Here is a 25,510-nt window from a genome sequence, read left to right on the forward strand (position 1 = left end):
CCCCAAACACGCTAATCTGCTGCTTTGTTTCCCGTCAGTCATACTTCTTGGAGTTTTAACCTTTTCCCCCCCCCCACCCCACTTTCTAGTTTAAAGTCCTGTTGACCACCCTATTCACCCTTTGCGTTAGAACATTGGTCCCAGATCAGTTCAGGTGGAGACCGTCCCAATGGTACAGATCCCTCTTGTTCCAATACTGATGCCAGTGCCCCACAAAATGGAACCCCTCTTTCCCGCACCACTCCTTTAGCCACGTGTTTACTTCCCTTATTCTCGCATCCCTATGCCAATTTGCACATGGCTCGGGTAGTAATCCAGAGATTATAGCCCTTGAGGACCTGTTCTTTAATTTAGTTCCTAGTTCCTGATAATCCCCAAACAGATCCTCTTTCCTAGTCTTATCTATGTTATTTGACGCGACGTGGACCACAACAACTGGATCGTCCCTCTCCAATATCCTTTCAAGCCGGTCAGAGATGTCCCTCACCCTGGCACCGGGCAGGCAACATACCATGTGGGACTCTCGATCCTGCTTACAAAGGATGCTATCAATTCCCCTAATTATAGAATCCCCTACAACTACCACTTGTCTTTTTGCTCCCCCCTCTTGAATGGCATCCTGTGCCACGGTGCCGTGGTCAGCTGACTGGTTCTCCCTACAGTCCTGTTCCTCATCCACAAAGGCATGTAAGATCAAAGCCTGTAAGCCTACAACTGTCTGCAGAGGAACCAAACTTAAAGAAACCTCATTTTGAATTCGTAAGGTGAAAGTACTTTGCCTGGTGTTTGGTTAAGTCTATTGGTTATTGTTGCCTTAGTGGAGATTCATTTGGGAATTTGTTAAAAGTTATGATATTAATTTGTAGCCATGTGTATGTCTTTAATTTGTTGTAAATTAATAAATGTTTCATTTAGTTTGATATAAAAGCCTCTCGAGAACTGGTGGTCTTATCTCTGAATTTAGATCTGTAGCACAAACATACCAATTGAAGGAAAAAGTTATGACCATTGTTTAAAGTTTCCATTTGGGATTTTAAATAACTCAGCCTGTACAAACTGTGGTGTCATAACAATTGGGGGCTTGTCTGGGATAAAATTTATAATTCCTTGATTGTTTGGAATTGGTGAATTTTAAGGTTACAAGTACAAGAAGCACTTTGAATTCAGCAATTGGTGAGATTTTTTAGAACCCATGAGACTACAAGATGGCTTTGGCAATTGCTAAGACTTGTCTTGGGAGTAGAAGATATAACTCTGATTGGGTTGCAACAAGTAACCAAAAGTAACTCTTTCGAGTACAAACACGTTTCCGTCTGTTCCTAATCAGATGAAGTTACATTGTTTCATAGTTTGCTATTGTGAGATTTGAACTCTTGATCTTGGGGTTACAAGCCCAGTACCATAACCACTTGGCTATTTAGGCCAAGCAAGTAAACAAAAGTAAGTTAACAGAGTTGGCAGATAAGTTAAAATTGGGGTCACCTGCGAGGGCTAGGACATCAGATATAATTAAAATTATAGCACAGCATCTACAGTTGGAAGTAATACCTGACACTAGTGAGTCACAGCTGGAGGTAGTGAGACTTCAGTTACAAATGAAGACGCTTCAACTTGAACAAGCAGAGGAACTGAGAAAGCTTGAATTGGAAGCAAAGATCAGAGAAATGGCTTTTAAAAGGGAATTATAAATTGTGAAGATAGAGAAGGAGGAAAGAAAAAGAGAGAATTCCAACTGAAAATGTTGGCAGTTAAAAAAGACACACCAGTAAGTGAAGAAGGACTTATCTCCAGAGTAGAACCCAATGGGGAGATGTTTAATTGTGTACAAGCTCTTCCAAAATTTGAAGAAAAAGTTATTGAAGCATTCTGTATTTCACTTGAGAACCTAGCTAAATAGATGAAATGGCCACAGGAAAACCGGATGTTATTATTACATTCTACGTTAGCGGTTAGAGCGCATGAGGTCTATGCTTCACTATCAAAAGAAATGTTGGTGAATTATGATGGTGGTGACGAAGGCTATTTTGAGTGCATATGAGTTGGCTCCTGAAGCATAAAGGCAGAAATTTAGGACTATGAGAAAACAGCCTGGGCAAACTTATATTGAGTTTGAAAGAGTAAAACAAAGTAATTTTGACTGGTGGACACCAGGTGTTAAAAATAGAAACAACGTATGCAGCTCTTGGAGAAGTAATTCTTTTGGAAGAATTTAAAGATTCAATCGTTTTGGTAGTGAGAATTCGTGGAGGAACAGAGGGCTGATTTTGTAAGACAAACAGCAGAGATAGCTGATGATTGAGTTAGTTCATAGAGCTAAACATTTATCTTGTCACCCTTTCAAGTTGGAAAAGAATTAAAAGTGGGAAGGTAAAAGTATGGTAGGTAGTTTCGGGAAGAGGAGTATCTGGAAGTTCCCAAGAAGTTTTTTCTCAATAAAGAGAAGGTAGAAGTGACATTCGAAAATTGAGGTGTTTTCATTGTAAAAAGTGGTGGGACACACAAAGTCAGTGTGTTGGTAATTGCAGGAAAAATCTGTTGGAATTATTGGGATACAGAAAAGCTCTGGAAGTAAAAGTACTGTGGATTCTGAGATTCAGACACAGGAGAAACCCGTGATTTGTGTACAGGTGAAACAGGGAGAATCAGTGTTAGATGAGGAAGCGGGAATTACTCAGAATTCTGAGGAACAGGTTGCAGAAATGTTTAAAGACTGCGTGTGAAGGGAAAGTCTTTTCATGTGTACAGGGTAGAGTAGGTAGAGATCTTGAAATGTTAAGGGACACGGGCTAGTCAATGCTTAATGTTGCGGAGTAGTGATATTTGTTGTTCAAAGGAAGTATTGCAGGAGCAAGTAATAAATGGGGTTAATGGGGTTGCTAAATCTATTCCATTGTGGACGGTGAATTTCAAGAGCAAATGGAAGGCAGGTGAAGTTTTGGTTGGAATGGTGGAAAAATTGTCCATTGCAGGGGTTCAGTTTATTCTGGGTAATGATATTGCTGGACCACAAATGTGGGTGATTCCTGTGGTAGTTGAGCAGCCTGTAGAAGTGTTTTCAACAGAGGTGTTGCAGAAGGAACATCCTGGATTGTTTCCTGATTGCATTGTAATGAGATCAAAGGCTCATGGGGAAGAACAAAATAAACCAGAAAGGCAGGTAGTTCAAAGGCAAGAAAAATCTGTCCAAGTCTAATTAGTTGGCACTGTGTTTGATAACATTGTTCAGGAGGAAAGAATATAGTACAATTCAGCTGAAATGTTTAACTCAAGGAAGTTAGTGGAGAAAAATGATTTGCAATTAAAACAGTTATGTCAAAGTTTATTCAGAAACAGTAGCAAAATGTATTCCAGTACGTTGTTATATTCAGGGAGATATTTTAATGAGAAAGTGGAGGTTAGATCATGTCTCAGCAAATGAAAGTTGGAAGGAGGTGCATCAGATTGTTATCCCATTAGTGTATAGAAATGAGATTCTGAGGATTGCTCATGAAATTCCAATGGGGGGACATTTAGGAATTAGGAAAACATAGGAAAAGATAGGTTTTTTTTGGCCAGGATTGCATAGGGATGTCGTCAAATTCTGTAGAACCTGTCATACATGTCAAATAACAGGAAAACCACCAGCAGTGATTAAACTGGTACCTTTAATCCCAATACCAGCATTTGAAGAACCTTTTACCAGGGTCATGATTGATTGTGTAGGACCCCTCCCTAATACTAAAAGCGGAAATCAGTTTTTACTGACAATAACGGATGTGTCTACCAGGTTTCCTGAAGCAATACCCCTAAGAAATATTGCAACTGAGAGGACTGTGGAGGAGTTATTTTTTTTTTTACAAGATAAGGTTTACCTAAACAAATACAATCAGATCAGGGTTCAAATTTCATGTCACAGCTGTTGAAAGAAGTAATAGATAGTTTGGAGATATTACAGCTTAAGTCAACAGCTTATCATCCGGAGTCTCAAGGAGCTTTGGAAAGATGGCATCGAACTTTTAAAAACTATAATGAGAGCATACTGTCAGGATTATCCACAGGATTGAGATAGAGGAATTCCATTTGTTTTATTTGCTATTAGAGATGCTTCTAATGCATAGACTGGTTTTAGCCCTTTTGAACTGGTTTTTGGAATTGAGGTAAGGGGACCACTGAAATTGATTCATGAGAAATTGGTGGGTCAAAATTCAGAAACTGCTTTCCTGGATTATCAAATTTCAGGGAAAGATTGAACAGAGCATGTGAGTTGGCTAGGGAACTTTTAAAGACATCACAGTAAGCGATGACTGTGAAGGCAGATAAGAAAGCTAAAACTCAGTTTTGTTTCTGAAGGGAAATTCTAGTTTTATTACCAGTACTAAGTGATTCATTAAATGCAAGATTTAGTGGGCCTTACAGGATTGAAAAGAAATTGAGTGAAGTAAATTATTTAATAAATACTCCAGATGGAAGAAAGAAACAGAGGGTATGTCATGTAAATATGCTTAAAAAGTAATTTGACTGGGAAGAGGAACAATAAGAGGTATTAGTGATGGTGGATGAGAAAGAGGTGGAAGTGCAGGACTCTGAAATTGATTTTCGTCTAATCAAATTGGATAATGAGGGGGTGCATGAAAATTTAAATGAAATATTGAGTTACCTTCCAAGCAAGTGTCAAAGTGATTTGGGAAAGCTATTGCAGCCACACAAATCCATTTGTGGAAATAAGTTGGGAAAGACACATTTAGCTATACGTGATGTCTCGGCACAAGTTTTATTTCCAATAACGCAACAGCCTTAGATTGACTCTGGCAAAGTTATCACAAGTAGAAAAAAATTGATTTCATGTTTCAAAATGATATCATTGAGTCTATTTGCAATAACTGGTGTTTGCCTATTGTACTGGATGGAACACACAGACTGTGCGTGGACTAGCGAAAGGTGAATGCAGTGACAAAAGCGGATCCATATCCTATAGCACGGTTGGAAGATTGCATTGTGATAAATTTTGATTGCCCCACTTTCTCAAAGATTGACTTGCTAAGAGGATATTAGCAAGTACCTTTGTCGGAGAGAGCAAAGGAGCTATCGGCTTTTGTAATGCCAAGTGGACTACATCACTTTAAAGTCCATGCCATTTGGTATGAAGAATGCACTTGTGACATTTTAAAGACCTGACAGACAAATTACTTGCATGTCTAAGCAATTGTGCTGTTCATATTGATGATCTAATTGTTTTTCAGTCAGATGTGGGAGGAGCATTTGCAATATCAGGAAGAATTATTTACTCGACTACAAGAATCTAATTTGGTGATGACCTTGGCTAAAAGTGAATTTGCAAAAGCGCAAGTTATGTATCTAGGCCATACCTTTTGACATGGTAAGGTGGCTCCAAGAGATGCAAAAGTCAAGGCTATCATGGATTTCCCTGTACCTACAACAAAACTAGGAGTTTTGAGATTTCTGGGTATGAATGGGTTTTACCAGAAATTTGTATCAAATTTTAGCTGTGTGGTTGCTCCACTGACTGAATTATTTAAAAAGAACAAGACGTTTCAATGGACTCAGGAGTGTCAGAAGTCATTCAATGGTTTGAAAACTGTATTAACTATGACACCAGTTTTGGCAGTACCCAATTAGGCCAAGCAATTTAAGTTGGCCTGTGATCTTGTTATCACTCAATCTGGAATCAAGGATGATCAATCCAGATAAAAGCAAAGAATTGTGGATGCTGGAAATCCAAAACAAAAATAAAAATACCTGGAAAAACTCAGCAGGTCTGGACATTACTTGGTGTCTCCTAACTAGGTGCAAGATTTCACTCCCACTCTTGAATGCTCTATTCAACAAAATGCAAATGTACCTTCTACCTCTGTTTACATCTCAAAACTGCTATACATCAAAGCACCCAGATTAGCTGGCTTTAATCCAATTAACATACACAGACTAAATCTCTATTTAAAAAAATAATTTCCAATAACATTATATATTATCTTTTCCTGACATCCCCCTCCCTATTGAAAAATGAACTGTCATAATTCTAAAAGATGGCTTCTTTTTAGAAATCCATCTCTTACTATCTCCTATACTTACTACACTATTACAGTACCAGATGCATGCATTAACATATATACACACAAATCCTTGGTATCAACAGTTCAGCATCCAGATTTTTAAAAAAATGTCCAATTCTCCTTTAAGCTTCAAACTCTTGATAACGCACCTGCGAATAGATTTTCTCTTCCAGCAATGCATATAATCTGTAGATTAAATGGTTGTAATAATAAACTCCACCTAAAGAGCCTTGCATTTTTGTCTTGAAATTTGTCCCAAAACTTCAAAGGATTATGGTCTGTATAAACTATAGTTTTTGATGCATTATTTGCAACATAAATTTCAAAATTCTGCAATGCTAAAGCCAAACCCAAAGTCTCGTTTTCGATCTTTGAATATCTTCTCTTGTACGTTCAGCTTCCGTGAGAAATACCCTATCGGTATTTTCAATTCCAGTGTCACCTTCTTGTAACAGTACAGCCTCAATGCCTATGTTGTTTGCATCAACAGCCAACTTAAATTAAAACAGAATTACCTGGAAAAACTCAGCAGGTCTGGTGAGTTTTTCCAGGTATTTTTATTTTTGTTTTGGATTTCCAGCATCCACAATTCTTTGCTTTTATCTGATTGATCATCCTTGATTCCAGATTGAGTGATAACAAGATCACAGGCTCATAGGTTGAAACAAGAACAGGAAGTTCAAAGGCAGGGAGAAGGTGTGAAAATCCAATTAGCTGACAGTGTTTGATAAGGTTGTTCAGGAAGAAAGACCGGAAGACAATTGTTTAGTGTTTAACTCAAGGATGTTAGTGGAGTAACAGAAAAAAGATTTGCAAATAAAATATTTATATCAGACAGCTTATTCAGAAACAGAGGCAAAATGTATTCCAGAATGTTATTACCTTGAGGGTAATGTTTTAATGATAAAATAGAGGCCTTATGCATCAGGAAATGAAAGCTGCATCAGATTGTACTACCATTTGGATACAGAAATGAAACTCTGAGGATGCCTCATGAAATTCCAATGGGGGGACATTTAGGCATTAGGAAGACATGGGCGAAGGTACAAGCAATTTTATGGGAATTGGGAGGAAAACCCACCACTGGTTAGAGTCATACAGAAAGATTAGTTATGATAGTTGGAGGTCAATCACCTCAGCCCTTGTTAACTGCAGGGATTCCTCAGGGTAGCATCCAAGACTCAACCATCTTCAGCTGATTCATCAATGACCCTCCCTCCATCATAAGGTCAGAAGTGGGGATCTTCGCTGATGATTGCACAAGGTTCAGCACCATTCACGACTCTTCAGATACTGAAGCAGCAAGACCTGGACAACATTCAGCCTTGGCCTGATGTGTGGCAGGATGTTACTTACTTGCCACTTAAATGCCAGGCAATAACCCATCTCCAACAAAAGGGTATCAGCCATCTCCCCATAACATTCAATGGCATTACCATCGCTGAATCCCCACCATCAACATCCTGGGGCTTGCCATTGACCTGAACCTGAACTAGACCAGCCAGATAAATCCTGTGGCTACAAGAGCAAGTCAGAGGCTGGGAATCCTACAGTGAGTAACTCACCTCCTGATTCTCAAAGCCTCCCCACCACAGGGAAGAGTGTCCTTCAGTCAGCAGTGCGGTGAAGCAGTCTGGGAACAGTGTCCTGCAGTCCGTTCTTGTTGAAAATAGCAAGTGACATCACAAGACAGCGCAAGAGCAGTGGAGAGATCAGAACCAGCGTGAGTGCAGGGAAGCTTCAAGAAGTGATGTCAACACAAAGGTGAAAGCTGATAGGTGTTGTTCTCCAGTTTAAAATAGATTAAGCTAAGGAAAGGTAAGAGTTCTAGTTTTTACTTAAAGTACGTAAATAATTTAACGTTTTTACTGTATTTAACTTAAAGTAAGGGGTGTTTTTCTCAACTAGAGGCAGGGCAGCTCAGTCCCGTGTTATGTACTGCCTGCAAAGTGTGGGAAGTCCTAGACACTCGTTGTGCTCTGACCGACCACGTGTGCAGGAAGTGTCATCAGCTGCAGCTACTTGAGCTCCAAGTTTCGGAGCTTGAGTGGCAGCTGGAGGCACTGAGGTGCATCCACAAGGCTGAGAGTTTTGTGGATAGCACATTTTTAGACGTGGTCACCCCACAGCTTATGGAAATGCAGACAGAGAGGGAACGGGTGACCATCAGTCAGAAGAAAGGTGTCACGCAGGTAGTCAGGAAATCCCCTGTGTGCATCTTGCTTGAGAACGGTTTTTCCGTGTTGGAAAACAGTGAGAGTGACGGTACCTCTGGGGAGTGCAGCCACGCTCATGGCACTGAGTGGCTCAGCTGTACAGGGGGGGAAGAAAAAGAGGAGAAGAGCAATAGTGGTAGGAGACTTGATAGTAAGGGGACCAGGCAGGTATTTCTGCGGCCGTAGATGTGATTCTGGGATGGTATGTTGCCTCCCTGGTGCCAGGATCAAGGATGTCACTGAATGGCTGCAGGGCATTCTAAAGGGGGAGGGCAAACAAACTGAGATTGTGATACGTATTGGTACCAACGACATAGTTAGAAAGAGGGATGAGGTCCTGCAAGCAGAATTTGGGGAGCTAGGAAGCAGATTAAAAAACAGGGCCTCAAAGGTAGTAATGTCTGGATTACTTCCAGTGCCACAAGCTAGTGAGTATAGAAATGGGAGGTTAGTCCAGATGACTGCATGGCTGGAGAGATGGTGCAGGAGGGAGAGCTTTAGATTTCTGGGACAAAGGGACTGTTTCTGGGGTGGGGGTTGGGACCTGTACAAGATGGACGGGTTGCACCTTAACCAGAATGGGACCAACATCCTTGCGGGGAGGTTTGAGAGTGCTGTTGGGGAGGGTTTAAACTAACTTGGCAGTGGGATGGGATCCTGACAGGAGATTCAGCAAGGGGAGATGCACAGCCAAAATTAGAAGAGAGAGCAAGTGAGTCTGGAAGGCATAGAAATTACAGGCCAGTTAGGCACGAGGGAATTTGGCAAGGTTGGATTATATTTTAATGCAAGGAGTCTGACAAATAAGGCAGGTGAGTTGAGGGCACAAATTAACACATGGAAGTATGATGCCATTGCTGTCACAGAGACATACATGGTTGAGAGAGGGGCAGGTTTGGCAGCTCAATATTCCAGGATGTAGGGTCTTCAGACGAGACAGGGAAGGAGGTAAAAGAGGGGGAATCACAATATTGATCAAAGAATTAATTACAGCAGTAAGGAGGGATGACACCTTAGGCTCCTCAAATTAAGCCATGTGAGTAGAACTTAAAAATAAAAAAGGATCAATCACAATGTTGGTAGTGTACGATAGGCCCCCAAACATTCAGAGAGAAATAGAAGAGCAGATATGTAGGCAAATTTCAGAGAAGTGTAAAAATAATAGGGTAGTAATAGTGGGGGATTTCAGCTTCCCCAACATTAACTGGGTTAGTCATAGTGTGATAGGTTTAGAGGGAGCAGAATTCTTAAAATGCATCCAGGAGAGCTTTTTAAGCCAGTACGTAGGAGGCCCTACAAGAGAGGGGTGGACCTGGATTTAATTTTAGGGAATGAGGCCAGGCAAGTGGTAGAGGTATCAGTGGGGGAGCATTTTGCAGATAGTGATCATAACTCCATTCGATTCAAGGTTGTTATAGAAAAGGACAAGGATGGGTCAGAAATCAGAGTTCTAAATTGGGGGAAGGCCGATTTTTAATAAGATCAGATATGATTTGGCCAGAATGGATTGGGAGCAGCTACTTTTAGGTAAATCTGCATCAGAGCAGTGGGACACATTTAAGAAGGAAATAGGGAGAGTACAGGGCCAACATATTCCAGTAAAGATAAAGGGTGGGACCAACAAATCCAGGGAACCCTGAATGTCAAAGGATATACAGGATTGGATAAAGAGGAAAATGGAGGCTTATGGCAGATACCGAGGGCTCAAAATAGCAGAAGCCATAGAGGAGTATAGAATGTGTGGGGTGGGGGGACTTAAAAAGGAAATTAGGACAGTAAAAAGGGGCATGAAACAAACATTGGCAAATAAAATAAAGGAAAATCCAAAGTTATTTTACAAGTATATTAAGAGTAAGAGGATAACCAGGGAAAGAGTAGTGCCCATTAAGGACCATAGTGGTAATTTGTGTTTGGAGCCAGAAGGTGCAGGTAGGATTCTAAATGAATACTTTGTGTTGGTGTTCACAAGTGAGAGAGAGGGACAACGTGGGTATGGAAATCAGGCAGAAGGACTGTGATATTATTAAAGAAATTAGCATAGAAAGGGAGGAGGTTCCAAGTGGTATGGCAGGCTTAAAAGTAGATAAATCTCCAGGCCCGGATGAAAAGGCTGTTGCGTGAGGCAAGGGAGGAGTTAACAGGGGTGCTGGCAATAATTTTTATTCCCTCTCTGGCCACAGGAGAGGTGCCAGAGGACTGGGGGACAGCCAATATGGTACCGTTATTCAAGAAGGTAGGTAGGGATAAACCAGGGAACTACAGGCCAGTTAGTCCAACCTCAGTGGTGGGGAAACTATTGGAAGCAATTCTGAGGGTCAGAATTAATCTACACTTGGAGAGGCAGGGATTAATCAAGGACAGTCATCATGGTTTTGTTAAGGGGAGGTCATGTCTGACCAGTTTGAATTTTTTGAAGGGGTGACCAGGTGTGTAGATGAGGGCAATGCATTTGATGTAGTCAACTTGGACTTCAGCAAGGCTTTTGATAAGGTCCTGCATGGGAGACTAATAATGAAGATAAGAGCCTAGGGAAACCAAGGCAATTTGGCAAATTGGATCCAGGATTGGCTGAGTGGCAGGAAGCAGAGGGTTATAGTCGAGGGGTGTTTTTGTGACTGGCTGCTTGTGTCCAGTGGGGTTCCACAGAGATCGGTGTTGGGTGCCTTGCTGTTTGTGGTATATATAAATGATTTAGAGTTGAATGTAGGAGGGCTGATCAGTAAGTTCGCGGATGACACGAAAATTGGTGGGGTGTTAAATAGTGAGGAGGAAAGCCTTAGACTACAGGAGGATATAGAAGGGCTGGTCAGATGGGCTGATCGGTGGCAAATGGAATTTAATCCGGATAAGTGTGAGGTGGTGCACTTGGGCAGGACAAACAAGGCACGGGAATACATGATGAATGGTATGACCCTAGGAAGTACCGAGGAGCAGAAGGACCTTGGTGTGCATGTCCACTGGCCCTTTAAGGTAGTGGGACAGGTAGATAAGGTGGTTAGGAAGGCATATAGGATACTTGCCTTTATTAGTGGAGGCATAGAATATAAGAACAGGGAACAGGAACTGTATAAAACACTGGTTAGGCCACAGCTACAGCATTGCATGCAGTTCTGGAATCTGCATTGTAAGAAGCATGTGATTGCACTAGAGATAGAGTGCAGAGGAGATTTACCAGGATTTTGCCTAGGCTGGAGAGTTTCAGCTATGAGGAGAGATTGGATAGACTGGGGTTATTTTCCCTGGAGCTGAGGAGATTGAGGGGGGACATGATTGAGGTGTATAAAATTGAGGGGCATAGATAGGGTAGACAGGAAGGAACTTTTCCCGTGGTGGAGGGATCAATAATGAGGGGCCATAGATATAAGGTAAGGGGCAGGAGGTCTAGAGGGGATGTGAGGAAGAATTTTTTCACCCAGAGGGAGGTGGGAATCTGGAACTCACTGGCTGAAAGGCAGAAACCCTTATAACATTTAAGAAGTATTTGGATGTGCATTTGCAATGCCGTGGCATACAAGACTGCGGGCCTAATGCTGGAAAATGGGATTAGAATAGTTAGGTACTTGTTTGACTGGTGCAGACTCGATGGGCTGAAGGGCCTTTTTCTGTGCTGTAGGCCTCTGACTCATTTAGAAGACACAAGGCAGGAGTGTGATGGAATACTTTTCTACTTGCCTGGATGAGTGCAGCACCAACAACACTCAACGCCATCCAGGGCAAAGCAGTCCACTCGATTGGCACCCCATCCACCACCACCAGCATTCCTCCCTCCACCACCGACATACAATGGCAACAGTGTTTACTGTATACAAGATACACTGCAACAACTCACCAAGGCTCCTTTGACAGCACCTTCCAAACCCTTGACCTTTACCAGCTCGAATGACAAGGGCAGCAGATGGATGGGAATTCCACCACCTGCAAGTTCCCCTCCAAGCAACACACCATCCTGACTTGGAACTATATTGCTGATCCTTCGCTGTGTCGAAATTCCAGAACTCACTGCCTAACAGCATTGTGGGTGTTCCTATAACTATAATGGACTGCAGTGCTTCACGAAGATGGCTCACCACCACCTTCTCGAGGACAATTAAGGATGGGCAATAAATGTTGGTCTAGCCAGCAACGCCTGCATCCCATTAACAAAAGAAAAAAAAGATGGACTGCAGAGATTTTTAGGTTTAAGTTTCTATATATGGAATGGATTCTTGGTTAACAAGGCCTGGTCGGTGAGTTTTAATTAAAAACTATAAGCTTAATTAAAATAATCCTGGACATTTGATTGGAACATGGAGAATTAAAGCATTGCAGTAAAATGATCATCTTTTTAGTGCTTAAATTTTGTATAAAGTAAATTGTTGGTGCTTTGTTCTAAATTGCCTTTCTAGATGAGTTCAAAGGACATTCATTGCTACAAGCTGCAAAAGAAGCAGATGTTCCCTGTGTAAAAAAGCATCTTTCTTTAGAGAATGTGAATTTCAAGCATCCTCAGACTCATGAGACTGCATTGGTAAGAATTGTATCTGTTCCAACTGTAATGATTTACTTTCCTCTCCTCTTCCCCTTTTAAGTTTTTAAAAGGAATCGCATTTTTGTTTTAACTATTGTTAATGTAAATATATAGGCTAATTTATTTATTTGAGGCTGATAATTACTATCTTTGAACATATATATTATGTAAGTGTACTGAACACACTGACAAGCTAACATGTTATTAAATACTCTTTAAAGCAACACATTTTCCTACCGTTTCATATCTTTGAACTGGTGAACAACTTGAAGACTGAAAGTTGTAACTGGTTAGCAAAACCATGAAATGGATGAAAGGAAGAATTTCATCAAGCTTGTCTAAAATACACCTTAATTTTAGGCTAATGGAAGTTTTGCTCTTTGAGTTCAAGAATATTGTTTTGTTGTACCTGATATCACTAGACCTCGTTGATAATGACTTTGCTGTGTTCAATTCAGTTAATTTATAATGCCTTTTATTTAAAATATGCGTTATGTAAGACAAAGATAAAAGCACTTGAACTTCTACCTGCAGCATTGTAATGGTTTTTGGTACCATTCTGAGGCATCAAAGCCTTCCACACCAAGCTTATCCTTTATGCTATTTTTAATGCTGTTAAATGATACATGTCCCTGATGAATAATAATTTTGACAAATGGGTTGATTGTCTATTCCTGATTGGTTTTATCATCCAGTTTAAAATCTGCAGCTGATCGCTGGAAAATTGTATGTAAATTAATGTTTTTACATAATCATATTCACATGACTCATTATAAAAATGTCCAGAGTACAAATAATGTACAGTTGTAACTTTTTCTTTTTATTATTGAATATTTGAACTAACTTGTTTACTATGTATTTGTGTATGGAATAGAATACCTAAATTCTTTTAACTTTATAGCATTGTGCTGCTGCTTCTCCATATCCAAAACGAAAACAGGTGGCTGAGTTATTATTAAGAAAAGGGGCTAATGTCGATGAAAAGACAAAAGAGTAAGATGACTTGGCAAGTTTTTTACTTGACTTTTTTAAACATGTTTTCATATTGCATTGTATTTATTTAGATGTTCCTCCACACCTATATCTGATTCTCTTTCTCTTAGCCTCTTGACACCTCTCCATATGGCATCAGAAAAGGCCCATAATGATATAATTGAAGTGCTTATAAAAAACGATACAAAGGTATATAATTTTTTGAGCAAAACGATTATTGAGCATGTTATATAGTGCATAATTTCATCATGGGAAGGTGCATATTGAATGTTTATAGTACTGTTGCTATTCATATTATATCCCTAACAAAGCAATGCACTGTAGTTTGTGCTGTTTTTGGAAAATTTTGTGACTTAGTTCTTGACTCACCATATAATGTATTCTGATTAATAGGTGAATGCCTTGGACAGTCTCGGTCAGACACCTTTACACAGGGCTGCACAATGTGGTCATCATCACACATGTCGCTTATTGCTGACTTCCGGATCTGACTCATCAATAGTATCCGTGCAGGGTTTGACCGCATCTCAGATGGGTAATGAAAGTGTGCAGCAGATTTTACAAGGTTAGAGAGATCTAATTATTAAAATGGGCACCATTACATTTCCTAATATTCTAGTGCCATTGCATATGACTTTTCTGTCAAGTGCCTTCAGTTTATTTTCAATCTTGCCCACTGCAATGATGCCTCCTTAGTTAAACTCAACTAACTACATCCTCTCTGGTTATGCCCTTGACAAGTTATCTCTCCTTGATCTTTCTCTGTTTTTCATCATAGTGGGCAGCTCCATTATCTTCCATGCTCCACCTCTAAACAACCCTTGTGATACCCTCCTACCTATTCCAATGTATCAAGCAATACCCTCTGTCTGTAGGGTCAGGTGGCCTAGGGCTCCACTTGTTATATTCTTTGCTTTCTCTTTTCTGTACACCACATATTGGTAACATTATCTTTAAATGTGCAGTCAGTTTCAGTATGTATGTTGATATTTCATTCCATTAGCCTTCACTCCTTGACTGAAAATGCTATTCAATTCCCTCTCTGGCATCAAGCGATCCTGATGCTGTACCCTGCCGCATGTTCACGTCAAACTTTTTTGACTTCAGCTAGAACTGAGCGTCAAGTTCCACCATCAAGACATGACTATATCAATCTCTATTCCAAGACCTGTCTCTGAATCATTGAAATGCCTCTGTCACCTCCAGACTTAAAATCTCTAAAGCTCCCATTTCCAGCCTCCCAAACTGCACCTTATTCTCAGACCTGTGTGGATTCACTGTTGCTCAGTACATTGACTTCAAAGTCCTTCTACATCTGTGCAAGTTTCTTCATGGTCTTGAAGTGGGTGGCCCTCCTATCTATCTCTGTACCAACTCATGTCATGAGCTTGGGCCTGTTGTATATTGCTTCCCTTTCCCCATCTCCTGCTCTGCCATTAGTGCCAGAGTCTTCAGTTATCAAGTATTTACCCACATGTCCAACTTTTCCTTCAGTCTATTTGGTATGATTTTTTTCCCCTTCTTATGAAGTATCTTGGGATGTTTTACTTTATTTTATACAAAGTAATTCCTCTACCCTTACAAATTATAGAAGAAACAATAAGTTAAGTTTTGGTTAAACGCTGATTGCATTTAATGATTATTTATCATTGCAGGTGAAGCAAATCTTACCAGTTGGGTAATGTTTTGTTTCATACTGAACATACTGTTTTTAAAAATTAGTTTATCTTGTTGTTAAATTTAAGATTGTGTTGTCTTGGTTAAAAATCAGTTTTTCTTTTCCCTTCCCAAATCCAATCCATATAGAAGGAGTCATGGTTGGAAACCTTGACACTGATCGGCAGTTATTAGAGGCAGCAAAAGCTGGGGACTTGGATGTAGTCAAGGTAATGGTTTCTCAGAATAATATATAGAAATTCAAACCTCTTTTTCACTGCTGCGCTAGGAAATTTGGATCGTTTCAATCTGGATAACTGTAAAATTAGTCAAGCAACAAATAACTAAATAAAGGTGAATATGTTTAATTTAGTTTAATCATGCAGTTTGTTAATGGGAAAAGAGATCTGAAGGTTGTTCTGGATAAATGAGCACCAGGCTCGTTGCTTCAATGTATTAAAAAAAAACCTCTATATTACAGGGTTACAGTAGAAATCAAATCATATGGCAATATAAGAAAATGACCAACCCCCCCACCCTGAGGTACAATAGTAGTGCATGCAATTCTGTTCATCTTATAAATGAATGCTGCTAGCCTTGAGAGAGATGAGAGAAGATGCAGCTTTTTCCAGATGACCTAGTTGAAGTTTTTAAAGTAAAAGACAGAAGTTAAATTTTAAGAAGCTAGGACTAAGAGGGGCAGGCAATTTTTCTTTTTACAGTTGAAGCTCAACTGGATGCCTTTCTAGACAAGGGGCATTGTTAAATCTATTGAAAAAGATGATGTGATGGGATTGAAATTGGCCAATATGCCATAGATTTGTTGGGTCTCATGCCTGTGCATGTATTTGTTGAAATTGTTCTTGCATTTTAGAGTGTCACCTCCACATTTTAAATTTCCTGAAATTCCCATAGCTGATTTGTAAAGATTGCAATGTACAATTGTTTTTGTATCTTTGCATTCTGCCCTCGGAGAACCGCAACTATTAATGAGAATATATGTAAAATTGTCTAATGGTGCTCTTTGTTTTAGAAACTCTGCACAGTTCAGAATATAAATTGCAGAGATGTAGAAGGTCGTCAGTCTACTCCACTCCACTTTGCTGCTGGCTACAACAGAGTATCCGTGGTGGAATATTTGTTGCGAAATGGTGCTGATGTTCATGCCAAGGACAAAGGGTAATATTTAGCTACATTTTAATACTTCCTGCTTTTTAGAAAATTTTCTAAGGCCTTAGTGATTCACAATATGGCATTTAAACTTGATTATATTGTAATTTAGGTGTTGGGGAGTTTTGACAGAAATTATAAATGAAGTAGTGAATGTAAATTCAAATTACAAAATAGAACTGTCACATTGCTGTTTCCTTTCTTATATGCACAAACGTATCTATTTCTCCTAGTCACTCACAATGAAGTTTTACCTGTTGGTTAATTGCACTATAAAAGAGGAGAAAGAGAGCAATGATAAAAGGAAATTTAACTATAAAATTAGATTATACACTGAAGAGACACTACTTAGGATAATTTTCAAATTCTGGTTCTAGGAACATTTTGGAAGCCAGTATTGTAGCTGTGTAGTGAATGTAGAATTTTCACACTTGTGTTATTTTATGCTAGTTTGTAGTTGATCAAGATATTGTTGTGGCACTTGTAAGAGCAGTACTTATTCCACCATGATTTTTCAGACTTTTAGTTCTCTCATCATTATTTTGCCATTCCTTTTATCTCTCTTTCAGAGGATTGGTTCCATTACACAATGCGTGTTCCTATGGACATTATGAAGTAGCAGAACTCCTTGTTAAACATGGTGCAGTGGTAAATGTAGCTGATTTGTGGAGGTTTACTCCTTTGCATGAGGCTGCAGCCAAGGGAAAATATGAAATTTGTAAACTTTTATTACTGGTAAGTAAGTCTGAGATAGAACACTGGCCTAGATTTTTCTGTAGAAATATGTGAGACTATCAGTGCTCACCATTATTAAAGAGTAAACCTGAAAGCAACTTCTAGTGACTACAAATACACAGTTAAACCCAAAAGTCAAGAAGTTGCTGTCTGAGTTCCCCTGCTGCTCCACAAGTTGCACTTACTCATCTCACTGAGGGATGGGGTATTCGTATACATGAAGAGTGTGAAATTGTGGTACTTATCCACTGGATACCTACTGAGTTTACTGGAAAGGGGTAGGGCTGTCTATTTAAGTATAGAGTTGCTGCAATTCAGCATTTCTGGTGCTGCAAATTAAATATGGAGTTTCATTCCTTAAGATTTTAATGTTGGAGATTTTAAAACTTGTATTTTTTTTGTCTTGTTTCATCTCTCACCTTAACACTATCTTTCTTTCCCTCATTTTTTTGCTTTCGGTTAGTAATTTGGCATTGAATTAACTAAGCTAACAATTCCTCATTCACATTCTGTGTGTTTCAGTAATGATTCTTCCATTTGATTAAGGAGATGCACAGCTGCTTACCCTGTTCATAGTGCCAAATTCCCTGTAAAGAGCATGTCACTGATTTGGATTTCTGGTAACCATAAGCGCCAGTACAAAAGCATATAGAAAACTCGTGGTCAAGAGGAAGAGTAATGATATGCAGGCCATTAAAATCACAAACTAAGAATTAAAAGCACTTAACCACCAATTAATTTGTTTTAAGCTGCAGTCTTTGTTGCATAGGCAAATGCAGAATCAAGTTGCAAATTGCTAGGTCCTGTTAACCAAATAAGTTGGTGTTAGTGGAGGGAGCTATGCTTGCCAGCACAGAGAACACTTTTTTTTTCAGTAGCAATCCTTTGGATGTTTTGTATGTCAGCTGTCACTGAGTTGGTAGCACTGTCACCTCTGAATTAGAAGATTGTCCACTCCAGGACATGAGCACAATGATTGAGGCTGACACTCAAGTGCAGTACTGAGAGAGTGCACTCCAAGTAATCAACGCTGTGGTGAGATGTGGGCAGAAAGGCTACCTCTAGTGACACCACAACACTAGGGGGAGCACTTCCCTCATTGTGTTATTTTCCCACTTTCTTGCAAGCAAACACCAGTAAAGCACAAATGCATCATTTTTCCCTACAGTGAGGCAAGTTTTTTATTCTTTCACAGGATGTAGGTCTTGCTGACTAGGTCAGCATTTATTGCCCATCCGTAATTACTCTTGAGAAGATGATGGTAAGCTGTCTTCTTGAACCGCTGCAGTCCATGTGGTGTAGGTTACACCCACAGTGCTGTTAGGAAGGGAGTTCCAGGGTTTTGACCCAGCAACAGTGAAAAAATGGCAATATAGTTCCAAGTCAGGATGGTATGTGGCTTGGAGGGGAACTTCTAGAGGGTGGTGTTCCTGTGTTTCTGCTGCCCTTGACCTTCTAGATGGAGGTTGCGGGTTTGCAAGGTGCTGTCAAAGGAACCTTGGTGAGTTGCTGAGAATGTATCTGGCAAATGATGCACACTGCTGCCACTGTGCCTTGGTGATGGAGGGAGTGAATATTAAAAGTGGTGGATGGGGTGCTGTGAAGTGGGCTGCTTTGTCCTGGATGGCATTGAATGTTGTTGGAGTCGCACTCATCCAGGCAAGTGGAGAGTATTCCACTGCACTCCTGACTTGTGCCTTGTAGAAAATGGGCAGACTTTAGGAGGTCAGAAGGTGAGTTACTCACTGCAAAATTCCCAGCCTCTGACCTGCTCTTGTAGCCACAGTATTTATATGGCTGGTGCAGTTCAATTTCTGGTCAAAGGTAATGCCCCCAGCATGTTGTAGTGGGGGATTCAGCGATGGTGATGCCATTGAATGTCAAGGGGCGATAATTGGATATTCTCTTGTTGGAGATGGTCATTGCCTGGCACTTGCATGGTGTGAATGTTACTTGCCACTTATCAGTCCAAGCCTGAATGTTGTCAAAGTCTTGCTGCATATAGCCAAGGGCTGTTTCAGGCTGTTTCTGAGTCATGAATGGCACTGAACATTGTGCCAACACTGACCTGCTGATGGAGGGAAGGTCATGGAAGCAGCTGAAGAGGATTGGGCCTAGGACACTATCCTGAGAAGCTCCTACAGTGATGTCCTGGAGCTGAGATGATTGACTTCTGACAGCCACAACCATCTGCCTTTGGGCTAGGTATGACTCCAACCAGTGGAGAGTTCTCCCTGATTCCCATTGACTCCAGTTTTGCTAGGGCTCCTTAATACCTTACGCTGTCAAATGCTGACTTGGTGTCAAGGGCAGTTACTCTCACCTAACCTCTGGAGTTCACCACTTTAGTCCATTTTTGGACTAAGACTGTAATGAGGTCAGGAGCTCAGCAGCACTGGCAGAACCCAAACTGAGTGTCGGTGAGCAGGCTATTGCTGAGTAAATGGCACTTGATAGCATTGTCAACGACACGTCTATCGCTTTGCTGTTGATCGAGAGTGGACTGATGGAGTGGTAATTGGCCGAGTTGGATTCACACCACGTGATATCAAGAAATGGGTGAAGGGATCGCTTAGCTCGGTCTGTCGAATGTTGTCAGGGCTTTGCAATATCCAGTCAACCTGGTGAAGCTACAACACAGGACTACTTGCATGCCAAACAGTGAAGGCAGCATGCGATAGATGGAGCTAAGTGATCCCTTCACCCATTCCTTGATATCATGTGTGAATCAAATTGGCTGAAGACTGGCATCTGTGATGCTAAGAACCTCCGGAGGAGGCGCTCCTGGCTGAAGATGGTTTCAAATGCTTCAGTCTTATCTTTTGTACTAATGTGCTGGGTTCCCCCATCATTGAGGGTGGGGATAATTATGGAACCTCCTCCTCAAGTTAATTGTTTATTTGTCCACCAGCATTCATGACTGGATGTGGCAGAACTACAGCGCTTAGATCTGATCCGTTGGTTGTGGGATTGCTTAGCTATTGCATGCTGCCTTCACTGCTTGGCATGCAAGTAGTCCTTTGTTGTAGCTTCACCAGGTTGACATCTCATTTCTAAGTATGCTTGTTGCTGCTCCTGGCATGCCCTCCTGCACTCTTCATTGAATCAGGTTTGGTCTCTGATTATAATGGTAGAGTGGGGGATATGCTGGGCTATGAGGTTAGAGATTGTGGTTGTATACAGTGCTGCTGCCGATGGCCCACAGCATCTTGTGGATGCTCTTTTTTGATTTGCTTCATCTGTTTGAAGTCTATCCATTTAGCACAGTTGTAGTGCCACACAACATGATGGATGGTATCCTGAATGTGAAGGTGGGTCTTTGTCTCCACAAGGACTGTGTGGTGGTCACTCCGACCAAAACTGCAAGGAAAGATGCATCTGTGACAGGTAGATTTTTGAGGACGAGATAAAGTAGGTTTTTCCCTCTTGTTCGTTCCCTCACCACCTGCCACAGACCCAGTCTAGCAGCTATGCCCTTTAGAACTTGGCAAGCTCGGTCTATACTGGTGCTACCGAGCCACCCTTGGTGATAGACATTATAGTCCCCCACCCAGAGTACATTCTGTACCCTTGGTACCTTCACCTTTGGTGGTTCTTCAAGTGGCGTTTAGCATGATATCAGCTGAGGGGGGCAGTTGGCGATAATCAGCAGGTTTCTTTGCCCATGTTTGATCTGATGCCATGAGATTTCATGGATTCTGGAGTCAAAGTTGAGGACTCCCAGGGCAACTCCCTCCTGACTGTATACCACTGCGCCCTGCCACCTCTGGTTGGCCTGTCCTGCTGGTGGGACAGGGCATAAGCAGGGATAGTGATGGCGGTTTCTGGGGCATTGTCTGTAAGGTATGATTCCATGCATGTGTGCATGTCAGACAGTTGCTTGACTGATCTATGAGAGAGCATTGTCATTATAAATAATCACACTGCAGGCAATCACCTTGTAAAAGACAATTGCTGGTTAAACAGGTGATGGGCATTGATTATCCCATCTAAATAGAATAAAAAGAAACAACTGGAACACTTTGTGTGGAAGCCACTTGAAAGTCAGGAGCACTGAGGTGTTGTCTTGAAAATAAACCAGCTTGAACCAAAAGACCAGCCTAGATTAACTCTTCTACCACAACCTCTTATTGTGAATACCAAGCACTCCCAATACTGGCACAAGACTGCAGATGTTAGTAAGGAGGTCTTTGCAACATCAATAGGGCTGGGTTTGCTGTTCATGTTTCCAATGCCTAGGTCGATGCCTGGTGGTCTACCTGGTTTCATTCATTTTAGACTTCGGTTTGTGAAGAGTCAACCACATTGCTGTGGACCTGGAGTCACATGTAGGCCAGAACAGGTAAGGACACAGATTCCCTTCCCTGAAGGACATTAAAGTGCACCTGCAGGCAGCCAAATCCCTCTTCTGATTCTGGAGTTCACCTCTAGAACACTCACTCAGGCAGATGCCTATATGGCCTTGGAGAGAGCACACACAATGTCCGCTGTTATGCTAGAGGCCTTTAGTGCCCAGTCATAATAGACTGACTTGCAGGGCTGGATTTTTACCCAACTGGGATGACTTGGGAGCCATTAAAAAATGATGGATTCCCAGCCCCATTCCTGGGGTTTCCAATTGTCAGGAATGCTTTTAAGGGTGCAGGCTGGTTCTGGTCAAAAGCCCATACCCTGCACTCCTACCTGGCCGACCCCATTGTGGAGATGGGCATGTCCTAGTCCTCCACAATTTTAATAGATTCAGGCCAGTTTTTCAAAGAATTGTGGTTCTCAGCACCTCACAGGTTTCATGAACCATCGCCAATCAACTCCTATGGCCCCTCGTGCCCCCATGCCAATGTATGGCCCCCAAATAATCTTTATGGCTCCTCACGCCCCAAAGCTATGGCATTTCCACCCCCATTCACCTGCTATACACTATGTTGAAACAATTGGCACGATAGCATCAGTTACATGTGTTTCAAAAAAGCTTTTTTAAAAAAAACAGCCATTCATAGTTTTCCACGTTCTTAAAAGAAATGCCTTTTTTTGGGCTGTAGTAAAAAAAAGTGTCAATCATTCGGACCCTTTAAAATATCAATACCAGAAATTACATGCACATTAAATTTCTTAACCTTGTGTAAATAAACAGTTAAATTGACAGCATAGATCAGCAAGCCAGAGCTGTCAATTAAGTAGCTTTCCTTGGGGCTCAGTTGTTTCAACTGGTTAATGTATTTCTGGGCTGTCAGCCAAATCTCATTATGTATTCTTGGCTAAGAACCCAGACATCAATTAGATACTAAAACACCTGAGCCCCAGAGGAAACCTTGCTTGATTGGCAGCTCTGGCTATCTGACCTATGCTGTCAGTTTCACAATATTTATTTACACAAGGTTAAGCGGTTTCAAGTACTTGCAGTTTCTGCTGTTTAATACTTTAAAAGGTCTGGATGATTGACACTTTTATTGGGCTGTAGGAGGTTTTTTTCTTAGAATGGCTGTTTAGCTTTTTTGCACACCCTACTGTCACTATCGGGCTAATTGCTTCTATACAGCATATCGTGGGTGAATGGGCATAGAAGTGCCATTGCTTGGCATGGGGTCATGAACAACCATAGGAATTGTTTGGGGTGGGGGTGGAGATCTTAGGGGATGGATGGAGGCATACTTTGTTGTGGGGAGCAGGAGGGGCCATAATTTTGGGCAGACATCGATTAGCAAGGGGGCATGAGGGACCATGGGGTGGGTGGAGGGGCAAGAGGTGACATAGATGGGGCTTGGGGAGAGTGTGGGGTATGAGGGCTGGAGGCCCTTGCTGTTTTTACTTTTATCTGGGACAAAGACCCACAGCACCAAGGTGGGCCTTTTACACAGCCCACCTTGGCACCCAGCAACCTCTGTGACTGCCTCCAACTATTTTCCAGGATTGGCTGGCCTGACTGTAGCCACAAACAGACACCTGCCTGCCCCCCCCCCCCCCCCCCACCACCACCACCACCACCACCACCACCACCACCAAACACACACACACACACAATGAACATCTTGTCCTAGTGGGCACTTTCTCCTGAGGTGGCCGGAGCGAACTGGGAATTGTCCCGATTCCCACTTCCAGTCTCAAGGAGAAAATCCAGCCCATAAACACTAATCATTTTATGATTCTCTTGGTTTTGTTAGGACTGTGTGATGTTGGCATCTTTTAGTTGGATTGCACAATCTGTTTCTACATGTATTAGTAGTGTATTTCTATATGCTAGTTTTGTTGGCTCCAGTTTTGATCATGTTACTACCTTCTTTGCACATACATTCAGTTTGTCCATGCGTAAAAAGGCATTCAAACAACAGGGTCAGGAGTTACAGTGGTGCGGGGGGAGAAAATGTTAGAGAAGATAGAATGGAAACAGTTGTGTGGTTGACTTTTTAAGTTAATGAATTCTTTTGGTTTTTGAACAATGTTATCCCATGTACTCATTGATAATTTTGATTAAATTACTAGCATGGTGCTGATCCAACCAAGAAGAACCGGGATGGAAATACTGCCCTCGATCTGATAAAGGAAGGAGACACAGACATTCAGGACTTGCTGAGTGGAGATGCTGCTTTACTGGATGCTGCAAAGAAGGGTTGTGTGACCAGGGTGAAAAAGTTGTGTACAACAGACAATGTTAACTGTAGAGACACACAGGGCAGACATTCAACAGCTTTGCATTTAGCAGGTCTGTTTTCATCAATTCTGTACTGTTTCCTGTGCACGTGTGAAGTATCGCATAGATGCTGCTAATTACAAGCTTTGGGGAAAATTTGAAATTTCACATTAAGTTTACGCCTTCATAATCAATAATTCAGAATTGGTCATATCAGTACCAATGATATAGATAGAACGATGAGTCCTGCAGGAAATTTTAGGGAGCTAGAAAGGAGATTTGCAAGCAGGACTCCAAAGACAGTAATATCCAGTGAGTATAAAAATCAGAGGATATAGCATATCAAAAGATGGCTGAAGAGATGGTGTGGGAGAGTGGGCATTAGATTCCTAGGGCATTGGGACCAGTTTTGGGGGAGGTGAGAGTTAAGCTGTACAGGTCACACCAAAAAGAATTGGGACCAATGTCCTTGTTGGACAGTTTGCTCATGCTGATGGGAAGGGCTTAAACTAAGCAGGGGAATAGGAACCAGGGTGTAGAATTGGATGGGAGAAAAATGGTGAACAAAGATTGGGAGAAGCCGATTGTACTAGAGTAAGAAATAGCAAGGTATTAGACGGAGTCAGACTAAGAGAGAATACAATGAGGTCAAGATAAGGTTTACAGTGCATGGATGCAAACACAAGTGAAAATAAAAACAAAAACAATTACCTGGAAAAACTCAGCAAGTCTGGCAGCATCGGCGGAGAAGAAAAGAGTTGACGTTTCGAGTCCTCATGACCTTTCAACAGAACTAGGTGAATCCAAGGAAAGGGGTGAAATATAAGCTGGTTTAAGGTATGGGGGGGTGGGGTTGGGTGGGGGAGAGAAGTGGAGGGGGGTGGTCTGGTTGTAGGGACAAGCAGCAGTGATAGGAGCAGATCATCAAAAGAACACATAGGTGTTGAAGTTGGTGATATTATCTAAACGAATGTGCTAATTAAGAAGAAATGGTAGGGCACTCAAGGTATAGCTCTAGTGGGGGTGGGGGGAGCATAAAATATTTAAAAATAATAGAAATAGGTGGGAAAAGAAAAATCTATATAATTTATTGGAAAAAACAAAAGGAAGGGGGAAGAAACAGAAAGGGGATGGGGATGTAGGAGGGAGTTCAAGATCTAAAGTTGTTGAATTCAATATTCAGTCCAGAAGGCTGTAAAGTGCCTAGTCGGAAGATGAGGTGCGTTGGGCTTCACTGGAACAATGCAGCAAGCCAAGGACAGACATGTGGGCAAGAGAGCAGGGTGGAGTGTTAAAATGGCAAGCGACAGTGAGGTTTGGGTCATTCTTGCGGACAGACCGCAGGTGTTCTGCAAAGCGGTCGCCCAGTTTACGTTTGGTCTCTCCAATGTAGAGGAGACCACATTGGGAGCAACGAATGCAGTAGACTAAGTTGGGGGAAATGCAAGTGAAATGCTGCTTCGCTTGAAAGGAGTGTTTGGGTCCTTGGACGGTGAGGAGAGAGGAAGTGAAGGGGCAGGTGTTGCATCTTTTGCGTGGGCATGGGGTGGTGCCATAG

General features: G+C 41.5%; 1 protein-coding gene across 3 annotated transcripts in view; it reads left to right on the forward strand.

Moving 5' to 3' along the window:
• LOC121289992 (poly [ADP-ribose] polymerase tankyrase-2) overlaps positions 1 to 25,510 on the forward strand; it is a 90,849-nt gene that overhangs the window by 39,261 nt on the left and 26,078 nt on the right. For all 3 annotated transcript variants that reach the window (XM_041210087.1, XM_041210089.1, XM_041210088.1), the window contains exons 9-16: positions 12,652 to 12,773; positions 13,675 to 13,766; positions 13,877 to 13,955; positions 14,160 to 14,331; positions 15,573 to 15,652; positions 16,456 to 16,601; positions 17,162 to 17,327; positions 23,805 to 24,024. In XM_041210087.1, the coding sequence (XP_041066021.1) occupies positions 12,652 to 12,773; positions 13,675 to 13,766; positions 13,877 to 13,955; positions 14,160 to 14,331; positions 15,573 to 15,652; positions 16,456 to 16,601; positions 17,162 to 17,327; positions 23,805 to 24,024 (1,077 nt within the window). The remainder of the gene's footprint in view (positions 1 to 12,651; positions 12,774 to 13,674; positions 13,767 to 13,876; positions 13,956 to 14,159; positions 14,332 to 15,572; positions 15,653 to 16,455; positions 16,602 to 17,161; positions 17,328 to 23,804; positions 24,025 to 25,510) is intronic.

The sequence above is a fragment of the Carcharodon carcharias genome, chromosome 17 (assembly GCF_017639515.1).
Source record: "Carcharodon carcharias isolate sCarCar2 chromosome 17, sCarCar2.pri, whole genome shotgun sequence".
In the NCBI taxonomy this organism is placed as follows: domain Eukaryota; kingdom Metazoa; phylum Chordata; class Chondrichthyes; order Lamniformes; family Lamnidae; genus Carcharodon; species Carcharodon carcharias.